The sequence below is a fragment of the Bison bison genome, unplaced genomic scaffold (assembly GCF_000754665.1).
Source record: "Bison bison bison isolate TAMUID 2011002044 unplaced genomic scaffold, Bison_UMD1.0 scf7180017864072, whole genome shotgun sequence".
Lineage (NCBI taxonomy): Eukaryota > Metazoa > Chordata > Mammalia > Artiodactyla > Bovidae > Bison > Bison bison.
In genome coordinates this window covers 10,484,128-10,501,674 of record NW_011494644.1, presented here as the reverse complement: position 1 = coordinate 10,501,674, position 17,547 = coordinate 10,484,128, and the positions used below count along the sequence as shown (strand labels likewise).

Genomic DNA, 17,547 nt, shown 5'->3' with positions numbered 1-17,547 from the left:
GGACATTGACGTTTTTGAATCAAGATGTCATTCACGTATCATAAAATCTACCATTTTAAAGTGTAACAGCTCAGTGATTTTTAACAGACTCACAAGGCTGCACTACTAGCGCGCTGTCTAGAATGTTTTTGTCACCCCCGACCCTGTTACCTCTCAATGGATTTTCCTATTTAGACTTTTCACAAAAATGGAATCAGAATACATGATCTTTTATGTCTGGCTTCTTTTACTTAGCATGATATGTTCAAAGTTTTCCACGTTGTAATATTAAATGTTTTGAGAACAAAATGTTTTCGAAAGCTTTTATGATCTTATTATGTACCAGGTTCTGTAAGGAGATACGAAGAGTGCTGAAACATAGTCCCTGCCCTCTTGTAGTGTGTGCGCTACTAGCAGAGAAAGATAATGCGTTAAGAGTAAGAGTTATGGTAGTCATGTTTCATGTGCAGGCAAAACTGAGCAGGGAAGACTTCCTGGAGGAGGTGACAGCTGAGTGAAATTCTGACAGATAGGTAGCAGTTAGTCTGGTGAAAGGTCAGGTTGGATTGGAAGGCGGAGAGCAGGTCAGAGATTGAGAAGGAGGTCACATGATGAAGGAACAACTAACAGTGCAGCGTGGTGAAGCCTGTGCGTGGGGTGCAGGTGAGGCCAGATTTGGAGAGCAAAGGCCTATGCCGAGATTGCGTGGGATGGCACTTACGTCTGGTGAGGAACTTGAGAAGATTGGTGGCCGCTTTGTGGGAGAAAATACATTGAGTTTGGAATATCCAGTGGTGGTGTTCAGAAAAAGCAGCTGGAGAGAGGGACAGATTTTTAAATACTGATATATTTAAAAGAGATATCAATACATCATTTTTCTAAATCTGACTTTTATATGTTGAGTTTTATTTCTCTGTTCAACTCAGTGTCTCCTTTCCTGGCAGGTATCTTGGAGACTGTCTGGGACAAACACAGCGTGACTGCTGCCACCCCACCACCATCCCCGACCTCAGGAGAAAGCGGTATGGTCTGCAGCACACACGTGTTCCTCTTTTTAACTGCGTTTGGGGGTCTCAACAGGGTAACAAATGCTTATCTGTGCCATATACAGATGTAGATTCTTCCTTAATCTATTTTTGGCCTCTCTGCCCTTGTCCTCTGAGTAGCTGTCTTTCTTACTTCTTAGTTCCTTATAAGTACTTTCTAATATAATATTCTGAACAACATAGTTTGTTTTTCCTTGCCCATCAGGGAGATGGGACCTTCAGACTATGACTGCTGTCCCTCCTGGCCTTTTCTTTTTCCTTTTTCTTAAATTCCTTGGCTGTGTGGTTCCTGCTGAGGTTGGTATGAACCTGTGGGCATGACAGGTCTGCTCTGCAGGCCTGCAGGGGTCAGGTCATAGGAAGTGGGTGGCAGCCTGAAGGAGCTGGCATGAGCCTGTAAAGTGTTTTCTTCTCCATGGGCTCAGGGAAAAGTCATGTTGGTCTGGATGGATTGGGGTCCAGCATGTAGAGATCAGCACACCTTACTTCAGTTCAGATTCATTTGATACAGTGTGGATGTATTTACAGTGCCCATTGAATAGTTTATTGGTGGCTTAGTATTGTCCCTAGTATTAATATCTGTTTCGAAAGTCAGAGTGCAGTTCACCTAAAAATGGCTCCTTTCAAGGATGGATGGAAAGAGGAAATTGTGTCTGAGCAGGAACTTTTAGTTTCTAAACGGCTTCTGTTTACACCAAGTGATCACAAATGCTTTTCAAGTAGAGTACATCCTGTGAAGTGCGCACACTTCTTCCTCTACTGTAAAGGTTGATGTGGCTAATGAGAAATGTTTCCTCATCTTTCTCTTCTACCTCAAGGAAATAGGCTGTTGAAATTGGACAGCTCTAAGCTCTAGTGGTTTCATGTAGCCTGTTGTTAATATGTGGAAGTTGAAATTCTTGCAGTTACTGTAGAATTGAAAATATATAGAGGTTGAATTGAAAATGTAATTGAAGTTCTGAGGACTGCTCACAGTTTACTAACTTATTCCAATTCTATTTATCATACTTGGATTAAAAACTGTTAGAGTCTTTTGTCATACTTCTTAGATAAAAACTGTTACAGAGTTCTAGAGGATATTAGAAGCCTATAAGAAATTGAATTTTATTTTTATTTGGTGGCAAACATTCATTTTCAAAGTGGATATCTGAGGTGACTTAGCAGATTAATATTTTGAAATATTAAATAATTAAAGAAATTGCAAAGATGGAGAGATCTGATTTTATGAATAGATACCTTGAAATCTCTTGCAATTTGGCTGATCTTAAAATTTGACCTTTTGGGAATTCCCTGGCAGTCCAGTGGTTAGGACTCTGCTCTCACTGCGGAGGACCCAGGCTCAGCCCCTGCTTGGTAAGATCCCATAAGCCTCGAGGTGTGGCAAAAAATAAAATCTCATTTCAATAGAAATTTGCTAAAGTCAGTTCTTTAGATGGTTGAATGCTAGCTTAGTGTCATGGCTAAGTGAATAGCAGCAGTTTACTTTAGTAAAACTTGTTTATCTGAGATTGTTTTCCAGTACCAAAAGCTGTGAGTTTTAGTTGACTTCTTTAGGTACATGTTCTGAGCTAACTCAGTTTATACTTTGATAGACTTATTTTCTGGAGGTCAGGTTGGGTAATATTAGATAATACAAATAATAAATGCTTGCCTAGGTTTTGTTTATGAGGTTAGGTGAAATAAGATAAGAACTCAGTTAACATTTCCATATAAATAAAACCTTAAAATATGATGCATACTTTTTGAGAGTTGCCTCTTAGGCACTATTACAGTTTTTGAAGTTTTGAATTGTAGTATTTGAGACAAAGCAAAATAATTGAGACTAGTGGGAGGATGGACCAAGGAGTTAAGTAAATTTTTAAGCTGGCACACTTCCTCTTCAAGGGGAAAAGAATTACATGTTCACTTGTTAACTCTTTTTCTCTTTATGACAGTTGCAGGTGAAGTCATCAGGTCTTGCTTCACTGTTTGGGCAATACTGATGATTTAATCAACTTCTGTTTTGCTTAACTGCCTTTGTGCCCTTAAGACCCAGTTAAGTGGTAAAACTTCTAGAAAATTCTTTAGCTGTCTTGACTATTAGTTCAGTTTTATGGAGGAAATTCCTTCTGAGAAACTGTGGGGCCCAGTGAGTAGATCAGATAATTCCTAAACACACTCTGTGAGCAGTCCCTGCCAGACTTTCACTGCCCTGCCCAACTGCCCATCAGACTTGGCCCTGTGAGCTTTTGGTCTCTTTTTTCATATACTTTTTTGTAATACCATTTTCTGTCTGATCATTTTGAAAGAATAAAACCCAGGGACTAGTCCCTGCAACAACTACTCTTAACAGTATGGAGGTAGAAAAAGTTTTGACGAGTATATGTAGTTAATTTCTCAGAATGCTGCTGCTGCTGCTGCTGCTAAGTCGCTTCAGTCGTGTCTGACTCTGTGCGACCCCATAGACGGCAGCCCACCAGGCTGCCCCATCCCTGGGATTCTCCAGGCAAGAACACTAGAGTGGGTTGCCATTTCCTTCTCCAGTGCATGAAAGTGAAAAGTGAAAGTGAAGTGGCTCAGTCGTGTCCGACTCTTGGCGGCCCCATGGACCACAGCCTACCAGACTCCTCCGTCCATGGGATTTTCCAGACAAGAGTACTGGAGTGGGGTGCCATTGCCTTTTCTGAATTTCTCAGAATAGTTCCCCCAAATTGTTGACTCATCTCCTAAACTCACCTCACCAGGCCATAATCCTGTGAAGTCAATGGTGGTTTTATAGCTCATTTACTAAAAAGGAAGCTGGGGTTCATAGTGGTGGTGGGGGGTAACTTGCCAGAGGTCACATCACCAGTGGAGGGTTGCAGTGATGTGAACCATCATTCCAAGTTGAGGTGCACTGTCTCCTGAGTTGCTGTCTCAGTACCAAATGTTCAGCACTTCTGCCCGCCTCCTCCTTCCCGGGTGGAGTCCTGGCTCTGACGCTTACTCAGTTTACCTTCTCTGCCCTTGGATGTGCTCGTAGAAGAGCGACGTGCTCTGGGGAGCGAGGGAGGGGAGGTGGGTGTGCCCCATCTGCATGCTGCGGTTCAGCTTCCTTCTGTACTCGTGCAGCCCCAGCCCTCTTCCTTAGTTACTCTCCTCTTGTCCTCGCTTGGGGGTGGGGAAGAAGTGGCCAAAATGGAATTACATAAATACTGTAGTTTTGAACTAGCTTTGATTGTTCTGTAGTAAAAATTAAGGGGCCATATTGTCCTTGCCCACATGGTGTTTAGTTTTAAATACGTGCATTCAGTCATGACTAAGTTGCTTCGGTCGTGTCTGACTCTGTGCGACCCTATGGACTCTAGCCCACCAGGCTCCTCTGTCTATGGGGATTCTCCAGGCAAGAATAATGGAGTGGGTTGCCATGCCCTCCTCCAGGGCATCTTCCTGACCCAGGGATTGAAGCCAGATCTCATTTGTCTTCTGCATTGGCAGACGTGTTCTTTACCACTGGAGCCACCTGGGAAGCCCAGTTTTAAATATAGACCTGTACATATGCTGTCGATGGAAAGATTTTAGGTAAAGGTGTCCTAGAGGGCCTGAATTGATTGTGAGCAGTTTATACCTTCCTGTTTTTTTCCCCCAAATTCTTTACAAGTTGCACAGGTTCATGCACTTGCATATCTTCTCACCTGTAGGAAAAATGGGACTTGTTATCACAACTCTTATGATCTTGTTTCCTCCTTCCAAGGGTTTCTTGAAAAGAATTCCTCCTCATTTTACTGGACTGAGGCTACAGTTAGGTCAGAGGTTCTCAGTTGGGGTGGTTTTGCCCTGCAGGGGATATTTGGCATTGTGGAGAAATTTTTTTTTTTTTTTTAAAAGAAAAAGAGCATTACTGGCATCTGGTGAAGAGGCCAGGGATGCTGGTAAATATCCTACAATACATAGAACAACAACAAAGAATTAGCCAACCTCAGATGTGAGTAGTGCTGAGGCTGAGAAACACCTAGAAAAGGTAGAATGGAATAGAAAACGTGGAATTTCAGTAAGGAAGAAAATGAAGAAGCTGAGGAGATCTTTTCATAAAAGCCCATTTACAAGTGTTCCAACCATGTCTGAGGTATTCCCAAGTTAGTAAATGCCCCAGAGTAGCTCACATATTACTTTGGGGCTGGGTACCTGTTGCTGCTGGTGCCTGGCCCATTTCAGGGACGAGGAGGTCACTGACAGGTTTTTGTATAATCAAGGAGGTAGCTTGTAAAGCCTTAGCTTTGCTTTGGAAATGCTGCAGCATGAAGCAGTGTATCTGTTCTGTGGTGACTCCTACACTGGGATTCAAGTAACAGTTTTGTTATAAACTCTTCTTTGATTTACTAAAATTCCCCTGAAGATTGAGAGTTGAGTAAAATATTTTTACCGAGAAACAACATTAAAAGATACTTGTTTTGACAGGGGAGAAAAATCAGAGATCGTCCTGTATCGTTATCAGTAGGTTGTGTTTACCTTTGCATAATCCTGTTCAGTCGTTGTCCTTGTGCCGGTATCTTTTCTGTAGTTTCGGTCATGGTGGACACACACTGTTTTACATATGACTTTAGATCTTCTATACTTTTCTATATTTGAACATTAGTTTTCTGACTGTTCATTTTTCCTGGCTGCATAATCTTTCCTGACCTGGCTTCTGGGAAGGAGCATAGGCTTTGGGAATACTAAGGCCCAAAGCCTTAGTTTTAGCTAGACCTGGGTTTTAGTTTCAACTCTGCCTCTAACTGAGGAACATGGGGGAAATGCCTAAATTATCTGTGTTTTAGTTATTCTAAATCCCCCTGGAATCCCATTCTGGAAAAATTCTGAGCTGAAGAATAGGGCCGCCTTTTTTGTTTTGAAAGCCAGAATTTATTTCTTTTCCAGAAGGTTCAAGAGGCTTTAAAAAAGGCCCAGGGTCCCAAAGATGTCTGGGTGTAATTTAAGATCATACTGAGGTGGTGCTGATTGGTTCTTCCATTGCTAAAGCCTTAGTTTGATCCTGGTTGATAAATGCTCTGATAATTTTAAGAGTTGGGTAATGGTGATTTCCTTTGACTTTGGCATCTTTTATAAACGGCTGTTCCATGATCCATGTTCCGTGTTCCATGATGAAAGAAGTAATACCAGAAATAGTCATTGATAGAGAGTAGGTTGTGTGACTCAGGTGGATAGCCACCACAGCAATCAAAATAATTAATCCAGTAACAAACTGAAATGTTTGCAGATTCTTCTTGAATATCCTTCTGCATTATTCTCTGAAGCCAGGTCTTCTGATTATCAGCTTGGGTAGCTGAGATCACAATGAGTCTCATCTGGTATCGGATGCAGCTCTTTCAGAACAGAAACCAGCAAATACCTTTCAGAATAGATGCCAGGGGACAACTGTTTAATCTGGTTTTAACAGTGGAAATTAAAGTCCTTATTAATAAATCACAAAAGCCTCATTTTAATGGCTGAGGAGATTGAGGCTGAGAAAGGTTAACTACTCTGTTCATATTAATCCAACATTAATATAAGGTGGCAGGTCTCAGTAGGTCTGGGGACCTGTGGAGGTCACCCCCAAACCCTTTCAGGGTCCCAGAGGTCAACCATGTTTTCATAAAAATTGTTGAGACATGGTTTGTCATTTTTATTCTCACTCTTATGAGTGTACTGAAAAACAGGTTCGTTCAGATTCTGCATTGCAGTTAACCTTTAAGAAATCGGTGCTTTTCAAATTTTATTATTAGAGTAGCTGCCATTATCTGAAAAGGCCACTAAAATACTTCATTCTCTTTCAGTTTTATTATCTGTAAAGCTGGATTCTCTTCATATATGTCAGTAAAACAACACAGTACAACCGACTGAGTACAGAAGCAGATGAGAGAATCTAGCTGTCTTCTTTCAAAAGTGTGATAATCACTCAGTCGTATCTGACTGTCTGCGAGCCAGTGGACTGTAGCCTGCCAGGTTCGTCTGTCCATGGAATTCTCCAGTCAGGAATACTGGAATGGGTAGCCATTCCCCAGAGTCAGACTTTTATCTCCTTCATTGCAGGCAGACTCTTTACTATCTGAGTCACCAGGGAAGCGCCTCATTTTCCTTTAAGCCACAGAGTAAAGAGAGTTCCAAAAATGTAAAAACAGTGTTATTTTTCACGTTAACGTTTTATAGGGCAAAATATAATCTTTTTTGTTTAAAAACGTTATTTATGATAACAGGTAAATAGGCTTAATTATTATTAAATGAATTAAATATTTGAAAAATTTCCAGTTTTAATTTCTAATGACAAATATCAATAGAAATAACCAATATAAACATGTTTTTGGTGTCTTCAATGATTTTTAAGAGTGTAAAGACTTCTAAGACCCCAAAATATGAAAACTGCTGCTAAGGTAAAAAAATATTTAAAATGTAAAAATTTATCCAGTATTCCACCTTCCAGATATAGCATCATTTCAGACCTCTCTTTCTACATAGATATAGAGTAAATAAAATAATTTTGTCCTGAATAAAAGGACAAAATGGCATCATAACACATATATTTATTTATTTTTTAAAGAAAAGTTACTTATTTTTTATTTTTGGACTCCTGGGTCTTCATTGTTATGCCCGAACTTCACCTCGTCGTGGTGCTTGGGCTTCTCATTCTTGTGGCCTCTCTTGTTGCGGAGCACAGCTCTAGGCACACAAGCTTCAGTGGTCTCGGCTCACGTGCTTAGTTACTCTGCGGCATGTGGAGTCTTCTGGGACCAGGGGTCAAACCCTTGTCCCTTGCATTGGCAGGTGGATACTCAACCACTGGACCATCAGGGAAGTCCTATTTTTATTTTTTGATAAAGGCTTTTAAATTTTAGTTTTACTTGAATTTAACAGAAAGTACTAAATGGAAGTAATTGCTGACTGTGAGACGTTTTTCCACGAGGAATATTAGTTTGTAAAAGATATCTCCAAGGATAAGGAAAAAAAAGATTATGAAAACAAATTTCTGACTACATGTTTTAATTTTAGTCCATATATTTTGAGACTTAATGCTTGTGAAAGACAAGAAAGTTAGCTAGCACAGCCTTCTATAATTCTTCCATTTGTTTAGTCTTGATTCTATATTTAATCCAGTACTCCCTTTGCCACAGCTTCTCCATTCCGTAATTCTTCATTTTTGTTTATCTCTTTATTTACGTGGTTTCTTTGTTCATTATTCTCCCTAGGAATTTGTCGATATATTATTTGAATGTTTGCATGTTTGAAAGGAGGCCTTTGGGCTTAAGTCACTCTTTGGCCCAGAACTTGCGACGGCGCGCCTCTGCTTTTGGCTTTGAATGTCACTGTGAATCTGGATTCAGGGCTTTCTTCCTTGTGTATACGCTTTTGTTGCCTTCATTCCTTCTTTATTCCTAAAGTTTTTGTATTGTTTACTCCTTACTTTTTTTCTTGGGGTAGAATAAGCCTTTTTATTTTATAAAGTCTCATCTTTATTTCAGGAAGACTTCTTGTTATAGTTACTGAATGTCTTTTTTTTTTGTCTTTTCTAAAATCGTTTTATAGGCATCTCTCCACCCCCAGTTTCATTTTGTGTGATTTCCTTTGGTGTTTAGTTCAGTGCTCCTCAAAACTAGTAAGCAAGCATAAGAATCACCTGGAGAGCTGGTACAAGCACAGCTTCCTCACCCTCCTAGGTTCTGGCTCAGTGGGAGTGGGTGGTGCCTGATCATTGGTGTCTCTGATGGTGTCATAACCATCATTGGCATCTTGGTATCAAGCTCCCAGGTTATGTTGATGCAGGTCCACAGACCTCACCTTGACTAGCCCAGTTGTTTTAAATTTTTGGTCCTCGGGCCTGTTTATTCTCCCTCTCTCTTTTTAAATTGAGATGTTTAATATAACTGACATGTAACACTGTTAGTGTTAGTTTTAGGTGCATAACATAATAATTAGTATATATTTTGCAGAATGATCACCACATTCTGATCTATCAACAGTAAATCTATTAACACCCATTACCACACATAGTTACAAATACTTTTCTTGGGATGAAAACTTACTTTATACTCTGAGCAGCATTCAAATATAGAATATAGTATTGTAAACTATAGTCACCATACTGTACATCACATCCCCTCCCCAGGACTTATTTATCTTACAGCTGGAAGTTTGTACCTTTTTACTGCTCTCAGCCTGTTTGACCCACCCTCAGCTTCTGTACTCTTAAGGATTATTGAGGTCCTCAAAGAGCTTTATGAGTTTTATCTATTGATATCAAAACTGAGAAAATTTAGAAATATTTATTAATCCTTTTTTGGGAGGTGTCATTATATATAAATTCATCTTGGTTTTATAGTGTATTGTTGTAATAGTACTACTGTTATATTTGTGCACATTTCAGAACATTATAAGATTTTATGACGGCTCTCCATTGTGGGTCACAGGCTTTCTCTGGTTGCGGTGAGAGGGAGTAGGGTCTCTGGTTGCCGTGCATGAGTGTTTTTTGTTGTGGCACGAGGGCTTCTCTGGTTGTGGAGCATGGGCTCTAGAGTTCACGGGCTCAGCAGTTGTGGCTCTCGGGTTATTTGTTTGTGGTTATGTAGCCTGAGTTGCCCCGAGGCATGGGGTATTTTAGTTTCCTGATCAGGGCTTGAACGCATGTCCCCTGCATTCTTTTTTTATTGGAATATAGTCGATTTACATATTAATTCTTTTAAAAGTAACTGTACTGAACTCAGTACATATAAACAAATAATATATCTTAATGAAAAAATAACTTTCCAAAGCAATCAGAAATTTTTACTTAGAGTGGAGTTATTTTATAGTTTGTAAATCTCTAACATATAGCTTAATAATAGATAGCTTTTGCTTTTTCTTGCTAGTGGAATGTAGCCTCTGGAGAGCTCTGTTTTACACTTGAGAGATAATAAAAATGAGAGGGGAAAATAGCATTCTTTTAAAAATACTGTGAATTTGTGAACCCCCAAAGGGAGTTCCTGGGGACTCTTAAGAGTCCCCGGACCAAACTTTGAGAACTTCTGCTTTGTACTAATGCTTTGTTTTTTTGTTTTTTTAAGGAGAATTCTTTCTTAAGTTGGTTTGTAAGAGATTTGATGGCGTGTATCTTAAAGTCTTTTGTATTTCAGGTGACTTACTGAGTAACCTGTTGCAGAGTCCTAGCTCAGCCAAACTGTTGAATCAGCCAATCCCCATTCTTGATGCGGAGAGTGAGTATATCTGTTCCCTGGCCTTGGAGTGCCTGGCCCATCTCTTCAGTTGGATTCCTCTGTCTGCCAGCATCACCCCGTCCCTCCTTACCACCATCTTCCACTTTGCGCGCTTTGGCTGTGACATCCGGGCCAGAAAAATGGCATCAGTTAACGGCAGCAGCCAGAACTGTGTGTTGGGTCAAGAGCGAGGCCGGCTGGGGGTCCTGGCCATGTCCTGCATCAATGAACTCATGTCCAAGAACTGTGTGCCTATGGAATTTGAGGAGTACTTACTGCGTATGTTCCAGCAGACTTTCTACCTCCTTCAGAAAATCACCAAGGATAACAATGCCCACACAGTGAAGAGCAGGCTAGAAGAACTCGATGAGAGGTAATGACAACAGGTGTGGCTTCGGCTGTGCCCCAAGAACGGGCCTTGACTGTTGATCACGTTGTGCTGCATAGTGTCCGTAATCCTCTTTGGTTTCAGAATCTGGGGCTCCTGGTGAGGAATGGAGAGGTAGGTATGTACCAGTAAGTCTGAGCTTAGCCACAAGGGCTCGGGTGGTTAAGGGAAATAAGTTGAGGAGGAAAAGCGATTGTACATTGTACAGGTTGGTTGTCTTCTTTGCCCGTCCATCTCCTGTCCTCCCTTCCTCCCTCGTCCGCCCTCTTCCTCACTCTTTGCCTGCAGGTCTGAGGTGGTACAGGAGCGGGGACCGCTGCTCCGGCAGAGCCAAGCACAGGAGAGGAGGCCCGTGGAGGTACAGGAGTTACACTCGCCTTTCCTCGCTTGGTGTTGCTTGTTGGTTCTCACTGTTTGACTTTTCCCAAATGAACGTCGTGCAGTGTATAGGGATGTTGTCACAATTGTAAGTTTACACCGCTGGCAAGGTTTCCTCAGAAGAGAGGGGGATGTTCCTGTGGGCAGACATCTGTGTTTCTTGGTTACTGTCCTCTTGAAAGCAGCCTAAAGTCACTTCACCTGTCTTTGTTAAGAACTCAGATGACTCCACAGTGAGCTGAGGCACAGTCTCATTGTTTATTTCCGTTAGAGATGATAACATTTATGAATGTTACAGTGTTCATTAATGTGATGCTACTTCTGTGTAAAAACAAGGGAAGATTGGAAGCGTATATATCAAGAACATTTTGTTGACCATTCAGAAAGTTTCAAGCAAATAAATTGTATTGAATTAGTAAATATTTCTAGATTGCCTGGGAGCAAAAGTCGTTAGTATTTCAATTAATTTTCCGTGGTTTGTTTTTGTTGTTAAGCTATGCAGGGTTAAGCCATTTCCTTTTCCTTAGAGTAAGCAGTGGGATATAAAGTCAAGTGCCTAAAGTCAAGACAGTTCTAGTCCTTTTTAAATTTAGCAAGTTTCACAAGTTTTTCTAAAGTTGAAAAAAATTGGTATGTAAGATTATTTTGGTTTGGTTCATCATGAACAAGCTTTCTGTGAAAGTTTCTTCGTATATTCACAAAGGAACTCATAATCTGATATGGTAATATGTGGGTTTATTTTGCATTATTTGATAATGGCTTTCTATCTGAATTCAAAGGTATCAGCTTTCAAACACACAACTGTTTATGTTTATATCCTTTGTAGCTTTGGTTAAGTAAGGCTGTATCTTCATATGGTTGAAAAAACTTAACAGTTAACCTAGCAGCTTACACCAGCCATCAAATAGATATCAGTTGTTTTGACTTTTACTTTTAGTCTAATGTCTGTTACGGCTTACATTTGGGTGGTATAAAAATGTCATCATGGATGATGTATACTGATTTTGTCACATGTAACTTTTGTGCTCTTGGTTTTATATTTTAATCCTGTGCTTCCTCTTGCCCTGTGAAAGCTGAGAGGTGCCTGGAAGCAGAAAGGTGACATGAACAATACTGTGTGCTTGCTTCCCGGCTCTTGGGTCCCTTCCCCCTAATTCTAAACAGCTAAGTCCTTTCTCAGTTGTTTAGGAGCTACTTAACCCCAGGTTTCTTGCCTCTGTTCTCCTGCTTTTTTCCCTAACTTTCTACTGCTCATTGGCACCTGTACCAGAAGGTGGGCAAGGGAAAGAAAATGAGGTGAAATAAAATCTGAGTGTCAGCTGCCAAACAGTCTTGCCTGTATTCTTTTTAAAAATTGAGTTGGAGATGAAAATAAAATGAGATTGTGTGTTACATGACCTACGACTTTTCTTTCTTCTTTTATGGGTGGTAGGGAATTGAGTACAGCTTCCTGAAGAGCAGTAAAATGGTTGACAGCTTTGAATAACCACGTCAAAATGTAATAAGCAGAGCAAGGAATGAAGAGTTCCTGCTCTTGAGTCTGAGTGATTGAAGGCTTCAGAGAGAAGTTCTTTTGTACTTTCCCATCTCTAAGAACAGTTGATTGGTGCCTTACTGTTTTTTAAGTGTCTGGCCCCATGATCCTTATCAAACAAAGTAATTTTTTTTTTAAAGCTTCAGATAAACTTGCCTGTGTGTGGCGGCCACACAGACAGATTGGTCACCCTCAGGTGCTAGGTCCCAGAAGCAATTTGGGACGTTTATTGATGGGCCAGTTTTGCTCTTCTCAGGACTAGTCTTCTTCCCCTTTATTATCTAATATATCTTTGCTTTAAACAAAAAAGCCAGCTTCTTGCAGTTAGGACTTTCAGAATTGCTTTTAGCCAACATAATTTTTGGCTAAGGCCAGGTTTACCTTTTTTTAATCAGTCTCTGAAATGTGATTTATGGAGGTACACCCATCTCATTTTCTAATCACCTTTTGGTATTGAGGGGCTTATAATGACAGTTTCTGAAATGTGAGAGTGATGACGTGCTGTGTATTTAATAACAGACATCTCTTATCCTTACAGCTGTGACCCACACTCCTCTGTGAAATGATTTTTGAATACACATGAATTGGGAACTCCCTGTGATGTGAAAAGAAAAGAGCACTGGATTGGGAGTGGATGGTGGTCCCATTCTTCCATGAGCTGGCTGAGTGACCTTGGGCCAGTCACTTTGTCTCTATGGGCCTCATCTGTAATATGAAGCATCACTAAATTGTCCCTGAGTCTTGTCCAGCTCGAACAGCCCTCCTCCCTTACTTCTGAAATTTTTTAGAGTGGATTGGGATGTGCTATGTTTAATTAGCACTAGAGCTAGAGGGTGGGGAAAAACCCGAACATTCGGTTGCAAGCTTGAATAGATCTTACCTGGATGCCATGCCTTTTGTATAGCCTTGCTTTGTTTTGGGGTTTTTAGCACATTTGTTTTAATATTTTGGCCTCTTAGCAAAGAAAACCAGCCCTCCAGACGTGCCACATTGAAATGACAGCAGATCCGCCCGTCGACCTTTTCAGTACCATTTCCTTTCCCTTTAATTGGGTCATCACACTGAGTTAGCAAATGTGAGGATGCTAGCTTATAAGATGCCTTAGTAGATGGTGTCTGAGGATTAAAGTTGCTTTTCTGCTGTGTTTCAGGTGGTAATGGAATGGAGGGTTGCCTGACCTGTAGGTAATTGTTGCAGGCCTTTATATTTTTAACTGAAAATATGTTATAAATCTGTATAGTTTTGTACTGAAGAAATTTGGATTGAATTGAATTCTCCTCTAAGGAGGTGACTGCGTTTCTCACTGTCGCCTTTTGTCTTCTTGTCTTCTCTAGCTACATCGAGAAGTTTACTGACTTTCTGCGGCTCTTTGTGAGCGTTCACCTAAGGAGAATCGAGTCCTACTCCCAGTTCCCTGTGGTGGAGTTTTTGACACTTTTGTTCAAGTACACATTTCATCAGGTAAAGCACTGGAATGGCCCATATCCATCCCTTTCCCACCCAAGAAGCCCACTTTGTTATTTTGAGGAGAAAGGACATTATTGTATTTTGCGAACATTTACTAGTGCTTACTATATGAAGATGAACCCCTTTATCCTTCATAACAGCCCTTTGAGGTAGGTGTTATTATCATCCCCATCTTACAGATAAACAAACTGAGGCACAAAGAATAATTTGCTGAGGGTCTTAGAGTTGGTAAGCAGTGTAGCCACAATTTGAACCCACAGGGCCTGCAGCTGTAGTCTGTAGCTGTCACTAAGCCTTCCCACAAGGAGATGGTAGGTAGTGCAGCTCTCAAGAGTTCAGTTTTGGTGGATCCAGTTGTTCCCCCCATTCTGCAGTTGTTTTTTGAGCTCCTATTGTATTTCCTCTTAAGCCAAGTCCTTTCTCTTCATTAGAATTTAGATTCTGGTCACCCAGTATTTTTTATTTCTGTATATATTTTAGCAACTTTATTGAGATAGAATTCACTTGTTAAGAAATTCACCCGTTGTAATTGTACAATTCAGCGGTGTTCAGTAGACGCATGGACTTGGGCAGCCGTCATTGCAGTGCTGTTTTGGATCTTGCAGTCATGCCCTTTCACTTGTGCTCATTTGCATGTCTTTTTTTCCCCTTTTGTATAATTGTCTTTATTTGTTTTAACTTTATTTTGTTTTGGGGTATAGATGATAAACAATGTTGTAACAGTTTCAGGTGGACAGCATGGAGACTCAGTGACCCATAAATACGTATCCATTCTCCCCCCAGGCTGCCCTCCCATCCAGGCTGCCATGTAACGTTGAGCAGAGTTCCGTGTGCTATACAGTAGGTCCTTGTTGCGTGTCCTTTTTAAAATGAGCTTTTTGGGGAGTTCCCTGGTGGTTAGGATTCTGGGCTTTCACTGCCATGGCCTGGGTTCAATCTCTGGTCAGGGGAATTGAGGTTCCGCAAACCTCAAGGTGCAGACTGCCCTGCTCCCCTCCAGAGCTTTTTGTTGAAGGGTTGCACACCTAAAGAAGTGTGCAAATCATACGTGTACAGCTTCATGAGGTTTCCCAAAATGAACAAAGATTTCCCAGGTAACCACCACCCAAGTCAAGAAATAGAATGTTACCAGAATCGCCCTCATGTCCTTCCCAGATCCTCCCCAGTGCTGACTTTAGCAGCTCAGATTAGTTGTGCCTGTTTTAGAACGCCTCTAAATGGAAGCATACAATGTAGATTTGTTTGACTTTCTTCATTCAGCATTATGTTTTTCATCTGTGTTGTGTGTGGCAGGAGTTTTTCTCACTGTTTTATAGGAAGTCATTAGAAGCCGTGTCACTGTTGATTTGGGCTACTTCCGGTTTCTGGTGGTCATGAATCATGCAGCAGACGTTTTTGTGCCTGCCTTTGGTGACATGCATAACTCCTTCTGTTGGTGTGTACTAGGGATGGAACTGCTAGGTCAGGGAGGGCATCTGATTTTATAACTAGTCATTTTGGTAGTTTGAAACATGTTGTAACTTCATGAGGCTAGAGGAGAGGCAAGGGTGGAGGCCGGGAGGGGTGAGTGAATGTAATAGGGGATTTGGAAGGGCATGGGTGGAGGAGGAGGAGGTTAAAGAATTGATGAGATGTCTGATAGAGGGGCCAATGAGTGCAGAGCTAGGAGGAAGCCAGCTGAGCTCACCAGGGCTAAGATGGGACAGAGAGGTGATGCGATACAGGAGGGTGAGGATGTAGGAGAGAAATATCAGAAATGGGAGAAACTGGAAAGAGAATCAGGAGAGAAGGAAGGCTTTGATTGATACTGTAGAGTAAGTGCAGTAGATGTGAGAGAGAAGGAACCAGTGCTGGGGGCAGAAAGAAGGGGTTTATTTGGGAAAACAGAATGGAATGTCATATAGCTTTGCTCTCTATGTAAAATGGGATCTTTTAAAGATACATGTTATAGAAGGAAGCTTAAAAAAATGTTTTAAGTATGCATGTCTAATGACTACTTCTTTGAGTGTTTGAGCTCTGGTTATTTCTAATAGGCCTCTGTCCTTGGACATGTCTTTTAAATTTCTAAGGATTTAGACTGCAGGGGGGCATCTTTTTTTTTTTCATTTTTGACTGAGCTGGGTCTTCCTTGCCACACGAGGGCTTTCTCCACTTGTAGTGAGTGAGGGCTACTCTCTAGCGGCGGCCAAGGGCTTCTCATTGCACAGCACGGGCTCTAGAGCATGTAGGCCTAGTAGTTGTGGCTCATGGGCTTACTTGCCCCGTGGCATGTGGAATCTTCCTGGACCAGGGATTGAACCTGTGTCCCCTGCATTGGCTGGTGGATTCTCAAACATCGAACCACCAGGGAAGTCCTCTAGTTCTCTTTTTGTTCCTTATCTTGTTACCTTAGCAGGTGACTTTACTTCTGAGCCTTGGTTTCTTTAGTCTGTAAAATGGAAAGAAGAAAAATATCTCTCTGTTTTCCAGGACTATTGTGAAGGTCAAATAGACCAAATGCAAATGGAAACAAATCCCCTGGAGAAAGGAGAAGTGGTATCATTAGTTTCTAAAGGCGCTTGCCAGTTAGTCTTTAGTGACTAACTGGCTCTGGAATCTGATGAGTAAATCTGAGTATGGGTACATTTTAGAAAGGAGTCTGTGAGGGCTCTGCAGAGTTGACACCAAAAGTGCGGTCAACCCATCCACCTTTATGACCTTAGCCTTCTGTGCCCAGAGCAGTCGTCAAAGTCCAGATTGTGGGCAGCACAGGAGGCCTCACAGTGGGGCCTGTAGATATGGATGTGAACCATAGTGTTTCAGGTCCTGAAGAGGGTGTATCTGCCCAACTTTCTTCCAGCCTCAAGCCACATAGTAAACCCTCAATTCAAAGGCATGAGAAAGACGTGTGTAATCGTGAAGCACTTTGACATAGCCATTAGCTCTTCGCTTTTCTCAAAAGCCACATGCATCAGTTATGTTTTTTGGTGAGGGAGCTGATAGGTATTGCTTTTCAAATCAAGGAAGGGTGACTGGGTAAGCTCCTGACAGGAAGCACAGCACACTACAGCCAGGACAAGGCTGCATCTCCTGGCTGCCAGTCAGTGCCTGTCCACAGGCTACCCATATTATTTCCACATGGCTTATTGTGTTTTTTTTTCCTGCTTATTTTTCTAATTCATTTTGTGCTCTGAGGATGGCCCTGCCAGTGGTCCTGATTGAGCTGTTAGCAGTCTAGTTCCAGGGCTGCCCTGTGGATTATGAGTGGCGTCTGCCACTTTAAAAAATAAAAGGTTACATATTTGACTGTGTTACGTCTTAGCTGTGGCGCACGGGCTCTCCGCTGTGGCACTTAGGCTTCTCTAGTTGTGTAGCACGGGCTCCAGAGCCCCCAGGCTTAGTTGCCTCACAGTATCTGGGATCTTAGTTCCCTGACCAAGGATCAAATCCAATTCCCCTGCATTAGAAGGCGGATTCTTAACCACTGACCATCAGGGAAGTCCCTGCCACATTTTTTAAGTTTATAGCTTTTCTGTCTTATTAGACTCAGCCTGGGTATAGAACTCTCACTGTACACCACCACCATCATTGTAAGTT

At 41.5% G+C, this 17,547-nt stretch overlaps 1 protein-coding gene across 2 annotated transcripts in view; it reads left to right on the top strand.

Annotated features, from left to right (window-relative positions):
* Positions 1-17,547, top strand: part of XPO6 (exportin 6) — a 107,038-nt gene that overhangs the window by 45,225 nt on the left and 44,266 nt on the right. For both annotated transcript variants that reach the window (XM_010837243.1, XM_010837242.1), the window contains exons 6-8: positions 924-1,001; positions 10,124-10,577; positions 13,839-13,965. In XM_010837243.1, the coding sequence (XP_010835545.1) occupies positions 924-1,001; positions 10,124-10,577; positions 13,839-13,965 (659 nt within the window). The remainder of the gene's footprint in view (positions 1-923; positions 1,002-10,123; positions 10,578-13,838; positions 13,966-17,547) is intronic.